Source organism: Coffea eugenioides, chromosome 5 (assembly GCF_003713205.1).
Source record: "Coffea eugenioides isolate CCC68of chromosome 5, Ceug_1.0, whole genome shotgun sequence".
NCBI classification, from domain to species: domain Eukaryota; kingdom Viridiplantae; phylum Streptophyta; class Magnoliopsida; order Gentianales; family Rubiaceae; genus Coffea; species Coffea eugenioides.
In genome coordinates this window covers 37,658,146-37,676,772 of record NC_040039.1, presented here as the reverse complement: position 1 = coordinate 37,676,772, position 18,627 = coordinate 37,658,146, and the positions used below count along the sequence as shown (strand labels likewise).

The 18,627-nt window shown below is 34.2% G+C and overlaps 2 protein-coding genes across 2 annotated transcripts; one reads left to right on the top strand and one right to left on the bottom strand.

Annotated features, from left to right (window-relative positions):
- Positions 1 to 490: 490 nt before the first annotated feature.
- LOC113771546 (F-box/LRR-repeat protein At4g14103-like) lies at positions 491 to 1,123 on the top strand. Its single transcript, XM_027316121.1, has one exon. The coding sequence runs from the start codon at positions 491 to 493 to the stop codon at positions 1,121 to 1,123; it is 633 nt and encodes a 210-aa protein (XP_027171922.1).
- Positions 1,124 to 11,219: 10,096 nt separating this feature from the next.
- Positions 11,220 to 14,354, bottom strand: LOC113769835 (probable WRKY transcription factor 31). The gene is made up of 5 exons (XM_027314136.1): positions 13,677 to 14,354; positions 13,480 to 13,578; positions 12,679 to 13,224; positions 12,452 to 12,565; positions 11,220 to 12,102 (listed from the first exon to the last, which is right to left on the bottom strand). Exons 1-5 carry the CDS (start codon positions 14,148 to 14,150, stop codon positions 11,383 to 11,385), a joined length of 1,953 nt encoding a protein of 650 aa, XP_027169937.1. The 5' UTR covers positions 14,151 to 14,354; the 3' UTR covers positions 11,220 to 11,382.
- Between the last annotated feature and the right edge of the window lie 4,273 nt (positions 14,355 to 18,627).

The window sequence follows — 18,627 nt, the reverse complement described above, 5'->3', positions numbered from 1 at the left end:
CTTTCGGTGAGCCACAACATCTTCCGCTTTTCTGAATTTTTTTTTTCCCGCAGGGAGGGGTGGGATTTAAGAAGTAGGGAGAGGACACATTCGTTAGTTCTTTATAGTGATTAATGAAATGAAAATGTTTACTTTTTCATGTTTCTGTATCTCCTTGTTTGGATAGAGAAGAAAAGGAAGCAGGAGAAATTGTCAAATCAATTGTACTTGGGGGTTTCTAGTCAACTGGGTTTTTCTTTTTGAGCCTATTAGACGTTTGTGAAAATGCCTGTTAGGAATATTTTCAGTAACAATAGTATGTGATGTCACAGACACTTCTTCTTCTTCTTTTAACATTTTCTTGTTGGAAATTCAAGATTGGAGATTGTTAGTTTGAAGATTGAGTTACCAACATTTGCTTTGATGGGTTTTCATCTGATCTGGACCATTTTTTTCACTTACTTTCTTCTTTTGTTTCTTTTTTTTTTACCCATTTTGAAACATTGAAAAAATGGATAGAAGGAGCGGTCTTAGTAAGAAATGTTGCTATAGAGCAACAAGTGATGAGGATAAAGCAGACAGAATCAGTAATCCACCAGAAAATATTTTGAGTCACATCCTATCCCTTCTTCCGACAAAAGATGCTGTTCGAACTAGCGTGTTGTCAACAGAATGGGTGTACAGATGGACTTCCATTTACAATATCAGCTTTGATGATAATTTATGCAATTTTGAGGCATTCAATAATAAGGCTAAAAGGGGAAGATTCATGAGCTTTGTGGAGAGGGTACTTTTACTTTGTAGGAATACGGTGTTTGAAGAACTGCAGCTTTTTTGCCGTTGTAACTATGAACATCGTCGTGTGAAAACATGGATGTCAGCCATGCTAAGGTGGACAGTTAAGAAGGTTGATATTCGGTATGATGGGCCCCTCAATTTCCCTAAATGTTTCTTTAGTTGTGATTCCGTAATTGAGCTGAAGCTTCGAGTACGCGATGTTCGTCTTCCTGATAACTCTCGTCATTCAAACCTTAAAATTTTAGCCCCTTCTTCAGTTTGTATTCAAAGTCTTGGCTTACAGAGCACCAGGAATCTATTCACCTTCCCAGTCCTTGAAAAGCTTCATTTTCAGAAATGTCAATAGTCCTTTGTGAAGAGTAGTAAACTAGATGCTCCTATGCTTGCCAGCTTTGAGATTACAGATTATGTTTGTGATATTGGATCAACTGAATTTGAAGTGGAGATTTGTTCTGACAAACTTACCAAATTCTTGTGTAGAGGTAGGGGTTGTTTAGAAAAGTTTGTCTTGTCTAGTCTGTCAACAGTAGTTGTAGCATCTCTTTTGTGTTTATTCATCCCTGAAGATCTTCTTCAATAAATGCCTTTCGAGCTTGCACACTGTTGCAAGGATTCTCACCTATCATCAGATGCCTTGAATTATCCGGCCCCATCATTGAGGTTAATTCCTTCATCATCTTATTATGATGGGCTTTTTTTGTCCCCATCTTTGTTTCTTTAAAAAAGTTTGTAAATCACTTCGATAGATCATGTAACTGCATATGGCCATGGATGCATTATCATTTTTTTGTCGAGAGTTGGTTTTTGAACTGTGCCTAACCTCTGCTGAAGCATTAGAGAAGAGTTTTATGTTTTGTAATCAAATCGAGAGCTGATGAGATAAGTTGTGGCAAAATGGATTCTGTAATCTAGTTTCTCAAAGCTTGCGTCTTTCACATTGTTTGCATGGTCTGTGAGTAACTTGATAATGAAGAATGATGTCTAAGAGAATGCTTGCAGTTTCTTTATTCATACAGAGCATGCTGTCATTATTGCTCCATCATTTTATTCTAGCAAACCCTTCTTTTAATTACTAGCTGAACTTGCTTTTTCAATCATCTTTTGTTTCATTATGTTGTCCAACACTCATCCTGGATTCAGCAGCATATATCCATTTGCAATAAGCCATCGATAAATATGGTCTGCAAGAAAATAGAGAATTCTTTTTTTTCTTTTATTTTTAGAAAAAACAGACAAAGTTATCAAAGAAATCACTAATGGAGAACATGAAAAAAGAAATGGATAAAACATTTTAATTTAGGAAAAGAATCTGTGAATTATTCTTTTATTCTTGTGCTGTCTATTGCTATTTAGCATTTGTCATTCTATCACAAAGGCAAAAATCGAGAAGCTTAAAAGGATGAATTTTCAAGGGCAATACTTGTTACCTGAGATTGTTAATTTCTCCTTCCACTGGGTGCTCTCTGAGAACTTTTCTGAAGTAGTTATTTGACCCACCAAGTACAAGTGCCACGAGATCTGTACTACTTATATATGGAGGAGACTGGATAAGTTTGTCTTTGGTCATTTCCAATTTTGTACTTGGTTATGATTTTGCTCTTAATTATCTACCTTGGCTGAACACTCTTTTTAGACAACATCATTGTGTTGTTCATCATTCTCTTTAAATGACGCTTAACTTTAATTAATCCCTAGGCTACCCATGCAGAAAGAGCGGGTCCTCTTCCAATTTTTCATAAGCCAACCGACCTCCAAGTCTATTCAGGTAGACTAGGTAACAAGTTCAGTGAAGCACTAATTGACTTGCTCAAGAGGGCACTAGCTCTTGAATTGCTCACTTTTACTGGTGTAAGTAATAATGTTCATTCACCATTTCCCAAAATCAAAGTAACTATAATTTCCCCCCTCTTCATGGCTCTCTTTCCCTGGATTTGTGCGTGTATGGTTTATTACACATGCCACAATGCTCATCTGCAAAATCAATATTGTTAGTTTGTGAAAGTTCTTTTATTCATTACTTTTTAAACCAAATCTGTTAGCCCGTTGGTTGGTTTCTGGGAAGTCTGGTTCTACAGTGTTATTGTTTGAAATGCTAGCAAAATTTTGATTGCAAAATCGTGGGATGCTTTTCAGTCATCTGAAGGGGTAAATCAGTCATCTCTGGCTGAATCAGCCATGCTTTTCCATGGCTGAATCAGCAGCTGAAGGGGTAAATGGATCTTGAATATTTTCCTTCAGTCGCCAGTCACCACTTTTGTAAGAATTAATTCTTACTTCAACTCTTAATGTAAAGAGCAGAGAATTCAATTGGAGCGATCTCAGAGAAGCAGCTTTCTCTTTTTCTTTTTCTAGGTTTAAGGTATTGCCCTTTGTTGCCTCTACTGAGGAGTTGTGGTTCACTACTTTAATAGTAATATTCTTGGCATTGCAGTTGAAATATAGTGACGTACAAAAATTAGAATTGGTGTCTAAACTTTTATTCTCTTGTTATTTGTTGATTTACTAATTGAGAATAGAGTTCATATTTTGGTACAGCATACAAGGGGCTTTGTTTGTTAAGTTCCTTTACTCTTTTTTTTTTCGAACTGTATAACCTATTCTAGGGGTGGCAATCAAGTTCAAATCGGGTTGAGATCCGGGTTTAATAGAAAACCCGCTGACCCGAACTTGACCCGTCAACCCGAAACGGGTCAGGATACCTGACCCCAAACCCGAAAATTTCGGGTTGGCGGATCAACCCGAAATGGCCCAAAATTTAATTTTAATTTATTAATTTATCACTGTAATTTCTAATAAAATCAATTTCGCACAAAACTAATTATATAATCAAGTAATAAAAATTTAAATAAATAATCCCAAACCAAATCCAAAATAAATTAAAATACCGTAAAATTGTTTTATCCCAAACCAAATATAAAATAAATTAGAACAGTATAAAAGTAAAAAATAATATAATACATTATTTGTCCAAATATAATAATTTCAACTTCACACAAGTTAAATAAATTCATTTAGGATTAAGTGATTAATGCCTTTGGAAAAAAGAATAACTTAGTTTAGTTAGATAGAATAATTTTTATGTTTATTAAATTATTTTTAATTCGTAAACGGGTTATCCGGTCATGTCGGGTCACTCACGGGTTGATCCGAATTCGACCTATTTTCTTAGCGGGTTCGACTCAATTCTGATCCAAACCCGTGAAATTTCAATCCAAACCCATTTAATTTTGTGTTAGGTTCGTGTAATATTTTCAGGTCATGTCAGAAATTGCCATCCCTAACCTATTCTATCCTAAACTACAAGGGAGGGGGAACCTATAGAGGCTTGTGCTGGGAACTAGAAGATACACAAGTTTTACTAGATCAAGGGGATGTTTTGGCACCACCTTTAAATTTTTTTCACTGTAGGTGAGATTTGAACTCCCACCCACAGCCCAAGGAGGGATTTTAAGTCCCACCCACAGCCCAAGAGCCAAGCTCAATGGTTGTTAAGTTCCTTTACTTGGTGGCTACTTCTCTTTTGTTGGCTGACACTTTGACTGTATACTTATGCCACGGATGGTGATGGTGACGATCTCAAGGAAATTGAAATGATGCCTTCACAACTTGTTTATCTCATCTGAAGGTAGTCAAGTATGAAGAGTACAGGGGCGCTGCAGCTGACATTAAATTTATGAAGTTTTTGCTGCAGAGTGCATCGGTTCTTGAAGAGTTATTAATAAATTCCAAATATCTGGGTGATATACGTGCAATGTTTGAAAATGAGCTGTTAATGTCTCCTAAAGGATCAAGTCATGTGTCCATAATGTTCTTCTGACATTGTTACTCTCTACTTTATTAGAACATATTAGTTGATTTTTGCTTTAGGTTTAGTGTACTTGTCTTCCAGTGCAAAGGAGATAATTTAATGAACCGCATAGCTTCTAAAACAATTGTACCTCCTCTCTCTACTGTATTTAGTTATGGATTCACATGGCAATTGGACCTTCTAAAACAAATGATCGCATGTTTTTTGAAATATGAGAGTTCAGCATTCCATCTGGCAAATTTCCCCTAAATTTCTCGTGTCATTGTAATATTAGACTAATTGATGAAAGTAAAGGTTAGTGCATGTTAAAGTTCCATATTCTATCTTGCAAATTTCCTCTTAACAATATACGTTTTGTCTCACATTTTCATATTTGTTTTTAGTTTTCTATTAAGGTCCTGTTTATTTTTTTTGAATATTACCATTAATCTACCTTCAACCAGATATAATTCGATATGTTTAGGAAATCTAATGCCATAGGAGGGTTGTGTAGGTATTTTAAAACCTTAGAGGGGTAATGTGGTATCATGCAAAAGTACATAGAGGTCATGAGTAATTTAAACCTATTGATATTACACGGGGACGGGGCATTCAAATTTAGAAACATAATATATATGTAATTACATCGAAAATATTTGTGCTTATAGAACTAAAACCCTTCCTTTTTGTTAGGCTTGTGATCCAGCCCATTTGGTGGGCCAAACCACAACTTAAGCCCTTTAGATTTCTAAGTCAATTTATGAAATTGACTTGAGATGACGTTGCACACTAATCAACTTGACTAGTACAAGTGGCCGCGGGTTTTCATTCTTAAAACGTGAAAAAAAATGCTCCAGATGCTTTTGGAGTGCAACGAAGAGAGAGAAATTTGGGAAGAGAAATTTGAGAGAGACACAGCTTCAAAGTGTTGATTGGATGGTGATTTGAAACCGATTGAAACGAAATTTTACCCACATGATTCTCTCGTCAAGTTCTACCTATCTATTGATTCAGATTTTAAATTTCCTCTTCGTTTGATAATATCCTTCCAAATCTATTTCTTTGACAGTTGTAGCTTTTAGGGGCGATTTTGTAGCAATTTTACTTGATTGATATTGGTGATATTGTTGTCATTCGAATATTTCAGGTAGACTTGTGTATTCACATTATTATGATAGTGGAGATTTTTTTTTACTGGACTAGATCCTATGATTTTTTTCAATTTGGGTTTTTCACGTTAAAAATCTTGGTGTCCTATGCCTTTTATTGTTCTGCATTTTATTATTACTATTGACATCATTGTTTAGTGATTTTGTTTGTTTCTATTTTAACGGGTACTTGGAAAAAGAGTAATTTGTCCTGAGTTAACTCTGATATTGTGCATCCGCACCTGGTACCCTTTCCCAACACTTTTTTTTTTTTAAATTTCTCTTACAATTAACTAGCAAAAGAAGGGGAAGGTAAGAGTGAGACAGAGGGAACGGCAAGGCAAGAGAAAAAGGAATAGATGGGAAGCCTCCAAGCATTCCAACCACGGGTCAAGTAAGAACTTCTTTCATTCGATTATGTTATTGATGGAAGAACTTTTACATGAAATCATAGGTTATAAATTTGTTACTTTCTTTATCTTTGTCTATATACTGACCATGGCTGCCGAAGGAGGAGTCATGTGACGAACTTAACACGTGATTCTACGTAATATCATTCGCTAAGTTGAAGCTTATTACGTCTTGGTGCTGTTTTTTCGTGCGCTTCAGTTGATAATTTTAAGGATGAATTATTTATAACCCCTGGTTTCGTCTATTATCACATGATCTCCCTAAAGTTTCAAAATGTCAACTTCACTCCTTGTGATTTTATATAAATTCGAAACTTGACGAAAAATAACCTATATAATGTCATTAATTAAAATATCAATAGGGCTCTTACTTAAATGTTAAATCAATTGACAACTTAATTACCTTTTTATACTTTGCAAAAATCACATGAGGGTAACGTGAATATTTATACAAATTATAAAGAGGTTACATAGAGTTTAAGATTTTAGCAGACATGCTTTTAGAGCGTGTTTGGTATAAACGAGGTAACTGATTTTACATTCCGTCTATTTTTCATTTTAAATAAATCATAGGGGATTATGTGGTTATTTTGAAATCTTATAGAGGTCATGGCATTATATAAAATTATAGGAGATTATAAGTAATTTACCCATAAATAATTAGTACCACAACAATTATATTAGGAATTGTGGGCTGTACAATTTAAGAGCTTGGCCCAGTTGAAATCACCAGCATAAAATAATCCGTTAATCAGATCAAGTGGTCCATCTGTAGGATTAAGTCCACATTGATTGGATCAAGTCCTGTCCTGGTCGTTCGATCCAGTGAGTCCTGGTTCTTTCATGATGGCCCAAGTGGCACCTCAATGGCCCGAATAATCATGTAATCTTCCAAATTTTGTTTTAATTAACCAACGATTGATAATCAAGTCTTACAATAATAAGAAAAAAAAGGTAATCTTATATACACTATTAATGTACTTATTATTATGATTAAATGTTTGATATATATACAAAATTTTTAAATTCAAATTAAGATTAATTGTCGCACATTCAAAGGTTATAGTTTATAGTGGATTAATCTATACCTCAAAAAATTTCTTGTACACCCCTATTATGTGTTTTCTTTGACGTATATTCTTATCATCTAGCTCAAAAAACATTTTAACAGTGTGTGAAGAATAGGAAATGATGTAGTGAATATTGCTTCTGAGTGATAACATGCTTTTCTTTTCCTTTCTTTCCACCCTTTTCCTTTTCGTTTGATTCCTCTCTACTTTCCTTCAATCCAAACTGTGTCTAATTAGCACCAAGTTGTTATCTCTTCCTTCGTAAAGATAAAGCAACAAGTTACTTCATCATTGGACAATTGCTTGTGCTACTATGATAACCCTATGCATAGGTAGCAACAAACCAATGATGTGAACTTCACAAGAGAATAAGGAGAATGCAGATCTTGCACATAACAAATTTTCAATTCCCATGTTTCATTGCTTAAGAAGCTCATAGGCACAAGTAAAATATTTGCAAGCTCGTCCTCGCAATTTTTGAGATATTTATTCCAACGTATAAAGTTGAAAACTTCCCAATTTTAACTCAAATTTAAAGTGTTTGATATATCTTTCTGAAGAATAGAATTCACTAGAATCAAGCAGCCCATGAAAGGGAACGGACGTGTCATTAAAGGAGGATTTTTATTCAGCTAACAAGGCAAAGAACTTCACTTGAAAGCTCCTCGAGGATTCCCTTGCTCACATGAACAGTTGACACCTTTAGCATTCATCTAAATATAAATGACCACCGGAAAAAAGAAGAAGAAGAAGAGGAGATAAACCATGACAGACACACACAAACACATTAACGTGTGTGTTTCAGTGTGTACACTGTTGACTGTATCACATTCAATGAGGGTTGAAAAAAATTTGCAACCTTATCCTAAATGGTTAACATATATATATATATATATTTTTTTATGTGGGATACAATCGAACAACTAGACTTAGATTATAATCACTACTTGCAGATGGATTACATGTGACAACAATTAAGCTGCTAGGTTCCCTATTTTAACTCAACCAAGAGTCAGTATGTGACTGTGTGTTTCATCATCTTAGGGCCCCACAGGGGTCAGCAAAGTCTTCACTAATTAATCCAAGATTACATGAATCTCCCTTGATTCCATCAATTAGCAGAGAGATTTTTTATGTAATAAGAAAACCCCACTAAACTAATCAACAATATATTTGTATGTAGGTATGTGTTTATCTTCTTTGATGGACTCGGTCAACTTATATAAAGATCCAAGAGGAAGGTACCTGATACATCTAGACTTTGTATTGACTCCTCAAATGTCATTTTCTTGAATAACATGCTTTGCTTGATGCCACACCCGCACATGCCTGGCCCCGTTGGAATGGGTATTATTTGGCCTTTTATGAAGTGGTGGAAACTCTCGAGTTTATGGTCCCCGAAATGGCAATTCAAGGTTGTATTTTTCCAATAGGGATTGACGATTTGGGAATTAATATGTTTGTGACATACTAGATGCCACTTGAGAATGTAGACAAGTTTGAAACTATGAAGATATTTTTTCATTACGTAATTCATAAGTCATGTGGAAAGATAAGTGATAGGAGAAAGGATACAAAAATGCCATTAATTTTGCCTTCACTATTGGCAATTTTCTCAATTCCAAGTCGTCTATGGAGATGTAGACACCGCTACCATGAAATAATGATACAATTACTCAGCAATTTACTCAGTAATTGATAGCATATTCAATATATATATATATATATATATATATATATATATGCTTCATCTAGAAAGAGCTTTAACGTGATTTGTCACATATTTCAAGAAACACAAATTGTTGTTTCATATGACCTGAGAAATAGAACTTATTATACAATGAGAGGATTGGGTTAACTTGCATTATGGACTGATGAGATTGTGAACAACTCGAAAGGCAATAGTTAATATTTTGGTAAAATTTTTTGGATGCATGTGACTTGCTTGTACTGTCAACGACAAATATCAAACTGTAATATATTGTATCCTATTAAAGATACGAAATTAAGCACAAAAAAAAAATGACTGTATTGTAGCACGAATTATTCAAATCTTAGTATAATCATGATCCCGAAGAGAGATCACTATGAAATAAAATTGTTTAACTATTCTAAAAATCAAATCTGGTAAGAAATTCACTCCTTTCACTTTGTATCTTCGAATTTTATGTCAATTTTAATTTGCAATCTAAATTTTAATTCTAGACACTTTACGCTGTAAATAATCCTTCACATTTTTTCCGATAAATAACTAAAATATGATGGATAACATCATGTGAGCATAAAGCTTTCATCAATTAGAAACATTTTATTGCTCCCCATTCTGCACCACAAACTTCACTCTGAGAGCTTTTGGCACGCTAAAATAATTTTTCATTTTAGTCCAACCATTAATGTCGTTAAAAAATTGACAAAATCATAGACACATGAGAATCAAATTTAATTTTATCATCGATATTCTTTTATAAAGAAAATCCACTTTTATATGTCAAAAATAATTGATAGACATTCCCTCCATTTGGCTGATAAATCAAGCCCAACTTTTCTGCATTTAGCCAAAAACTTTACACTTTGTTTTAAACATAAATTACACATTTTCCTTATATTGGTAGCAGTGATAATTGTAACTCACCAAGTAACAAAGCATAAGCCTAGTTTATCTAGTGCAGTGTTGTTTGTGGCATTAACTTCACTTTTGTTGTTACATGGTTAGTCAGCCCATAAAAGATTTCAACTAGTTGGAAAAAAGTAAGCAACTTATTTTGTTATTACTATAGAGATTTTTTTTTTTTTTTTTTTGGGGGGATCCTTTCAGTTAAGTTGGTTCTTTTTCTTTGGAATAAAGCAACAATCTTATGAAAATCTAAAAGTAGTAATGTCACCGTGAAGCACTGATGCAATAGCTAGTATTTGAATTCACTAACCTCTAATCCCATAAAATTTTCAAGTACTATTCGTGGTTTTGGATCAAATTGAAACAATTCAAATGCTTTAGATGCAATGTGTTGTAAAAATGAAGTTTGAAATGCAATATGAGTATCTATATATAGCTCAATGGTGCAAAATACAAACGTGGTGCTGAAGTGTTTGATTTTTGTCAACTTTTCTTTTAACACCTTTTAATATTGGACAAATAATTTAGGGTGTATATTGTTCACAATTAATACTTATAGTTGAATGTGAACAATGCTATAAAGCTTAGAGTGCAATGTGGATTTGGTCCAACAAGTTATGGTGTAGTCTTCCAAAAAATTTCCATAAACAAGCCATAAAGTTGAAATAAATTCGAGGAAAAACTAATGTACATTTTTTCCAACTGCGTACCTTACTAGTAGCATGACAAGTAAGTTGCATGCACGCAAAATCAACAACGATTGGTTTGGTTTTCAACATCAAAGAACGTTGCCGTGTAGATATCTCTCCATCTTAATCCTTCATCTCTACCATTTGTCATAGTGGACCAAATTGCTAAAAGACAACTTCAAAAGAGACAAGCAACCAAATCTTTCCTCTTCATTTCCACCCTTTTCTATCATTTTTTTCTCTCACTCTTTCCTCCTTTTTTTCTCTCGTCTTTCCGTGTCAAACCAACCCCTCAATTTCTAACAACTTTGAGACGGTTTTATTGACTCCTTACTTGACTGCCATATCAATAGGGACTTTGATGGACTTTCCAACACGTATATGTAGATAAATACACTAACAAAAAGTTGCAAAGAACATTTCAACCATTCTCTCCAGCTTTGTTCCCTTTTTATCTCCTTTTTGCTAAATGTTAATGTTACTTTTTTTCCTATGTTCTTGGCACTATATTGAGACAACTATCAAGAATAGTGACAAAAGCAAAAAGAATATTTGAATGAGAATAAATTGATCCCTTTCAAGCATGCTCCTCAAATTTTCCATATGTGTATGTACAAAAGATAACAATAAAAGCTAGTACATAGGAATTTCTTTTCGTTTGCAGTAGTATTTTATTTTCTATATATTTGAGTCATACATTTGAATTACATTATTCAAAAAAAAAAAAAAGAAATAATCAAAAGGGACTGATCTATGTTTAAGCCAACTCTCCAAGCCCAAAATAATGAACACTTGTATTATGCTAGTAAAACAAAATGATGTAAAGCCAAATAAGGAAGAAAAAAGAAGTAAAAGAAATAAAAAGAAAAAGAAAAGTAGCTTCACTTTCAATTCCCTGGAAAACTTGTGTTGAGGACTTTATTGTTTCCATTGCTATTGTTGTTACTAGTAGTAACACTTCCATTATTGTTGCTGGTGTTGGTTGTAATATTGAGACTACTGTTATTTGCTGCATTTGTTGACTGAGGATTCCCAATGATAGTGGTGATTGCTGCTGCCAATGCTGCAGTGAAATTTGGATCAGCTGTGAGGGCAGTGACAGTATCAGCCAAGGGATTCTGCTGGCCTTGGTGCAATGGTGGCAATTGTGGGACTTGATGGCCTAAGTGGGCAGCATCTGAATCTTGAGACATTTGTAGGCCAGAAAACTTTGATTGATTATACAATGCCTGCCCAAAAATCTGTGGTAAAAGTGCTGCTGGATTGCCTACAAAATTCTGAGGTGCATTAGGGAAAGGAAGATGGAATTGGTTCGGAGATCTTTGGAATTGTAATGGATTTGGATTTTGTGTAAGGTCCAATGTAACAGTTGGAAATGGTGCAGACGCTGAAATTGTAGCCATGCTTGATGAACAAGGGAGAAGTGTTCTGGCTAGGAAATTTGAGTTCATCAATCCATCAGCACTAGGCATGGATCCTGAAAGCAACATTCTTGCAGCTGATGATGTTGTTGAAGCCATAGCCATCGCCGCTGGTGGTAATGGATGGTTGTGATTGCCTTCATATGTTGTGATTAGAATTGTTCTGTCCTCAGCACATCTTTGAACCTGTTGATGCAGCAAAATTAACCTTAAGTTAAAAAAAAAAAAGAAAAAAATTTACCACACTGGAGAATACCAAATTTGATTGTTTTTCTGTGGCAATTCAAGAAAGCACAAAAAGAAACAAGAAAATGACAAATTTGAAGAGGATAGAAAAAATAGTAGGTGGGTCTAAAAGATCATGCTGCAGTTGAAATGAATGAGTCAAAAGATTTATTTTTAGAAGGGTTCACACTAGAATAACACGTGGTAATACATAATCTCTACTAACTACTTTTAAGTACTAACTTCATCGAAATATTTTAGCTTTAGAATTCGGCCATTAATCATTTTACTAGCAATTCAAAACACATACTTGTTTCCTAACTGGGCAGCCAGCGGCCATGGTGCATCTGTAATAAGCTCTGGGACATGGATTTCCTTTAGCCATCTTCTGTCCATACTTACGCCATTGACAACCATCAGTTATCTGATCAAACCAACAAGAACATTAATTTTTCCAATTAATTCAATGAAAAGGCCATTGGATTTGAAGATGACAATTGTAAATAACTTTAGACATAATTCATTTAAATTTTGTACCATGGGTGCCTCTGACCGGGCTCGGACTGACACTCGAGCCTTCCTCATGGTAGCCTCAGTAGCCTGATCAACATTCTTGGAGCCATTGTTTAGTCTTGGAACCTTATTAGGACCCCATCCTTGCGAACCCTTTTCTGGACTATCATCTCTCCCATCACTACCACCTGTGCTGGCCTCAACATTATTCGTCGGTGATCGTGACCGCTCCCGGCCGCTTCGGCCCTCCGAGGATGACAAAGAAGCCTCATCAGTCTCAACAGTGGCACCGGCAGCTAGTCCAAGATCCATGAACTGTCGTGGCACCATTAGGCCATGACTGTTTTGTTGGTGCTTATTATTGTTGTCTTCCAGTGGTAGTTTTCCTTCTTGTCCTTCACCAATATTGTCAGCTTTTATGTGATCTTGTTTTTGCTGCGGCTGCTGCTGCATCACTGTCATCAGATGCATCTGAAGATTGTTGTAATTGTTGGATACTTGAGTTAGCACTTCCCTCAAACGTAGATTCTCTCCGTTCAATCGCTCTAGCTCAGCTTGAAGAACAGCTAGCTGAGATTTTGATGAAGAACATTGTTATAATTATCTTTCTAACGTGATCATAAATGACACACGTGAAAAGTTATAAAGGAAACCCCCGGAGAACTATTATCAGCCCCCACCTCAATAGTCCCCACCTCGAGAAGGGAGGCGGGGGCTGTTAATAGTGTGAATGAAAAAGGAAAGAATATCGAGAAAAGAAAAAATTAAACAGGAATACACACAGTCACACACACAGACAAGAGCATCAAAATCAGTGGTTTTTACCTCACTTTTAGTTCTTTTATCATCAGAGTGAGGTGAGATTCCATCATCCACTATTGACTGATCACTACTAGTGTTTGCAGTGAGAAGATGCAAGCCGGTCTACAGAAAAAGAAAGAATTCTGTAATCAGCACTAATCCCAGTGCAGAAAAGACCTACCAGCAAGGAAAAATCAGTCAAGAATCTGATCGAAACTTACATTTACATTGAATCCCAATTCAGTAGGTCCACTGAGATCTTTTGTATCAGCATCGGGATGAGGGATGGTGGCTGCCTTGGATTCATCAGTCTTCGGTTTCTTATCAGCAAAGAAGTCCATTTCTTGATGATGATCAGAGTTGTTGTGAGGCAAGGGACCATCATCTTGATCATCATCATGGGTAGAGCAGTTAAGGTTAACTGGGAATTGAATAGTAGTAGGTGGTGAAGACCTGCTGTTGTTATTACTCTTGTTAACAACAGCACTGGCTGAATCCATCTCCATGAATGCAGCTGGTGCTTCTTCTTGCTTCAACTTGTGATGATGATGATAATAGAGGTGGCGGCGGTAATTGTTGTGGTGTTTGCCTTTTTTGTCCTCTTGATGATGAAGAAGTGAATTGATAACAGTTGGTTTGTGAAGGAACAATCCGATGCGATCTGGATCAAAGGAGAGTCCACTTCCTTTGGCCATATATCAAGAAGAAGAGGAAAGAGATTGAGGAGGAGTGAGAGAGAGAAGGGGTGTGAGGACTGAGAAGAAGGGCTTTGAATGGAGCAATGGACTCGGCAAAAAAAAGGGGAGGTTGAGACTTGAGGCTAAGGAAGGGAAGACCAAATACAACAAAGGGAGAGGTACTTAAGTGGGTTCTAGATTTGTTTGAAGAGAAATTGATGGGATTTGATATGGGACTTTGGAAAAAAAAAGGGGGTCCCTTTCTTCCTTCACTAGTCTATAGTCCCTTTTATCTTCTACTACTAGTTATAGTTATGGTCCTGTACTTAGCCTGGTCAGCATGGTTTTTGCATAGTATATCTTCTTAAACCCAAAGAAAACATTTTTAAGTGGAAATGATAAAGACCCTTTTAACACTTTCATGTCAAAATGCAAGTGGAATAGATCAAAGTACTCACTATGTATATTTACTTTCCGAAATATGATCAAATATGATCTCCATGGTTAAGACCATTTTTCTCAATCTTTTTTCCCTGAAATATATTATTGTTATCTCAAATTAACTAGGTATGATTCTTGTTTTAAAATTTTAACATACAGCTATATTGGAGCATATATGTTTATGTTGATTTAAGTTATTTTGTTTCTCTGTTTTTAGTGTAAGTTAATTCTGAACTAATCGTCCACTTCTTCGTAAAGATTCTTACATTGACTAGACCAAGTCTTTGTGACAGATCATGCATCACAGACTTGAAGATCGTGTAAATACACATTTATTTGATGCGTGATCTCAGTTAAAAAAAAAAAAAAAAGGGAATATGGCCATATAGAATTTTATGAATAAAAAATGTCTATTTTAAGGTGGAAAAGCTTGCACGTTAATTTGTTGTGCTATAAGAATATTATTTGGACTTTTGCTTGCTGACCCAGGTAAAAGGAGTAAAAGACAAGATTTTTTTGCGAATAATTTACTGCGTGTGATGCAATCAATTAGTAACTTCTTTTGAATAAAAAGTACTAATAGTCATTTGTTGTCCTAATTTGGTCTCTGCATAAACTGATTGAAGTTGCATATCACATAATTTTCTTAGACTAATATTAGATAATAGAAAGTACTTGAAAAATATACTATTTTGTAGTATATTTTCTAATCTTTTTACTCAATAATTCCACAAGCACCAGTTGCCAAAGTCTTATTGCTCCGAAGACACTTGAGAACTTTCAAGCACTTAGATTATGTGTGTGTGTGCGTGTATGTGTGTGTATATATATATATATATGACTAAAAAATTCATACCATAATGAATTAAAAATTTTGGCACTTATTTTCAATTGAATTGTTCTAGAAATTTTCACAGCATTAATTTGAAATTAGTTTCAGCTAACTAACCATCATTGAAGAGTTTATTTTACATTTTTTGTACTGTGAAGAATTTTTAGACCTTTTTTTAAGCAACAATAAATATTTGTATGACACCAAAAGTCATCTTGTACTAATATCTGGTAAATGAATAAGTAAAAAATTTTTTTTTTATGTTAATTAAATTAGTTTAGGAATTTTAATGTTGTAAGTTTATGGATTATATTCTTTTAGTTGGAAGAATTGATAAGTCAAATAATTTTAGATGAGAATTAAAGGCTTCGACATATATAATTCTAAAAACTAAATTTATAAACTTACAATGCAAAATAATACATTGAGCTAGCTATTTTTTGTGGCTTGTGGGATGAATTGTAGTGTTTTGGTCAAAAATAAACATGTCACAATAAACTTTTGATCACTTACAAAAAATATTATTTTTATCAAATATAAATTCTTTTAAAATATTTAAAATTTTATAAAATGTAACCTCAATTTGAAAAAGATAAATAAATAGCATATATAAAGTAAGGTTTGTTATCATGGTTAATAAAGTATCCATTGCACAAAATTTTCATGTTAATTTACTTTTCAACTATTATAAAAATATGTAGTAATTATCTAAAGTATAAAATATGTAACTTAAGTAAGAAACATAATTACTTTTATATTTTTAAAATTTCAATCTCACTGTTATTTTTATCTCATAATAGTTATGTAATGTTTATTAGACAAATTTTTAAAAGATCACAAGAAGATAATTTACAATAAATTTTATCTAACTTATTGTGTATTTTATGTTTATCTAGCATTTGACGGATTCATAATTGTTATAATATTTTTACAATAATATCATATTAAATTTTGAAAAAAAAATCACACTTATGAAGTTGTGAAGTTGTTTAAATTTCATTAATCATGCATCCACTTGATCAGATAGGATTTTTGTCGTTTCTAGAGATGCAAAGAATGGCCATCTATTTGAGAAAGATGTGAATTTAGTTTAAGCTATAATTAGAAAGGAGAGTGTTAAAAAAGTTTTAATAGTGAGAAAATGATATTTGAACATACAACCAAAGTCGAAAATTATGAGAGTAGTCAAGTGTGAGTTGTCAAAAGTGGGACCACTCTAATGCGAAAGAACGCTGGACCAATTTTGGGAGATTTAAGCAGTAGGCAAATTGACATTGATTGCGTCTGGGTTTTGTCAAAGATAATGAGATTGACGCGTTCCAAAAATTCACTGCCCCAATTGGTCCGGCGCTTCCTCGTGAAGACGAACTCTCTCGTGAAAACAATAGCCAAATCTAAATAATATATAACTTTCTTCTTGCTTCGTCATCATCGTTTAACATTTTTCACTTTCTGTAATTGCAATTGACTAAAAAATACTACTATATGTACTGATTTTTTATACGTTGTTACGTACTGATTTGCTATCAAGGTGTTTTTAGTATGTCGCTAGTTTTTGACATAATTTTGTAAACTAAGTAAATAAGTCAACAGGAGAAAGGATAAATTAGATGATAAGAAGAGAGGGATCGTCACGAGAAGTTAGATAATCAAAATCGCCCACTTACAATTAAAAAAGTCAATAAAGCATGCGAATCAATTTGAAACATTGTGAAGCTAAATTGTTGGTGTTAATTGACTATATGATCATTTGACCAAGTTATTTTTATTATTGTTATTACGTTTTTGGGTAGAAACAAGAGAGTATCAATACCAACAAAAGCAAGTTAATTAACTGGGTTATCCCTAAAATGTCTGCACAAAATAAAAGCATTAGTTCAACAGGCAATTGATCACAAAATGCCATAAAAGTATCGAACTGAACATTGAAATTTGACAGGAATTTTGGGCGTGATCTGGTTTGTTCAATCTACGAGTGCTGAAATGTAATATAAATACCTTCAGAATAAGTCTTGCTATCTGCTATCAAATCTAATACATGGGATGCTTAATATATTGTAATCGACTAAGTTAGCTTCCCGCCACTGGCCCAGTGGTCATCCCCTTCTTTGGGGATGCTGGAGGTCAGGGTTCAATCCATGTCTCTCACAACTTGTCACTCTACGTGGTTGGTCTTTGCGCCCGCGGAGTAACTCGAGCGGTCTTCACCCGGACACCTCTGTGTCGACAAAAAAACAAAAAAAAGACTAAGTTAGCTCCCCTTTTTTTTTTTTTGTGTGTAAGAAGGATGTTGTCGGGAAAAAAAAATTAATATAGCTCTTATGCATTTCGAGCAAATTGACTTGGATTTAATTATATAATAGACCAAAGTGTTTGTAATTTATTTAAAATCTATGATTATTTACGGAATTTGTACTTTCTAGACTACTTTGGAGACTGTATTTAATATATCAATAAAAATTAATAAAAGAAATTGAGTAGGTTTTCAAGGCAACGGGGTCAACGACTTTCAATGACTAGCCACACTCTATGACGACTTGTGGGGACCACATTTCGCCACGTAGGACGGCTGCATCCCACTCGTCTCATCGTCGGCTACCTTTTGAGTCTTGACTGCTTCGGCTGTCAGTGCTGTGCGGTGTCATGCAGTCCCGGCCATCTTGGCCACACAATAGCAAGAGAAATATTTTAGACAAAGGAAGATTCTAAAATAGGCTAAGTTTGTAAAATTTATTAAAGAATTATTATTGCTTAAACAATTTGATTGGACAAAAATAACTTAATTTTTTAAATTAAAAATACATAATTATATTTTTAACATAGAAAGCTCTTCTACAATTTTTTAGGTGAGTTTTTATATACTATCAGGGTATAATGTTTTTTATACTTACATATTTAGATCATGGTATATAATATGAATTCAAATTTAAAATTTAAATCATACACATATGGCATATATCTATAATTGTTGGTGTCAAAAATTTTATTCTATCAATGTATAAAAAATTAATTATTTTTTTTCTGACCGAAAATGTCACGAGCATAAAAAAGTAGTTATATGCAAATGTTATGAACTACGTGTCCAGTGGTTTACCCTCTCTCCCATCTCCCCCTTCCTACCACCTACCCCCGAACCCCATCTCACTCAATGTTTTTGATCCTTGTTTTCCTCTTGCCCCTTCATATTAGTGCCTTTTTTTAAGGAGGGAAATACTTAGGCCC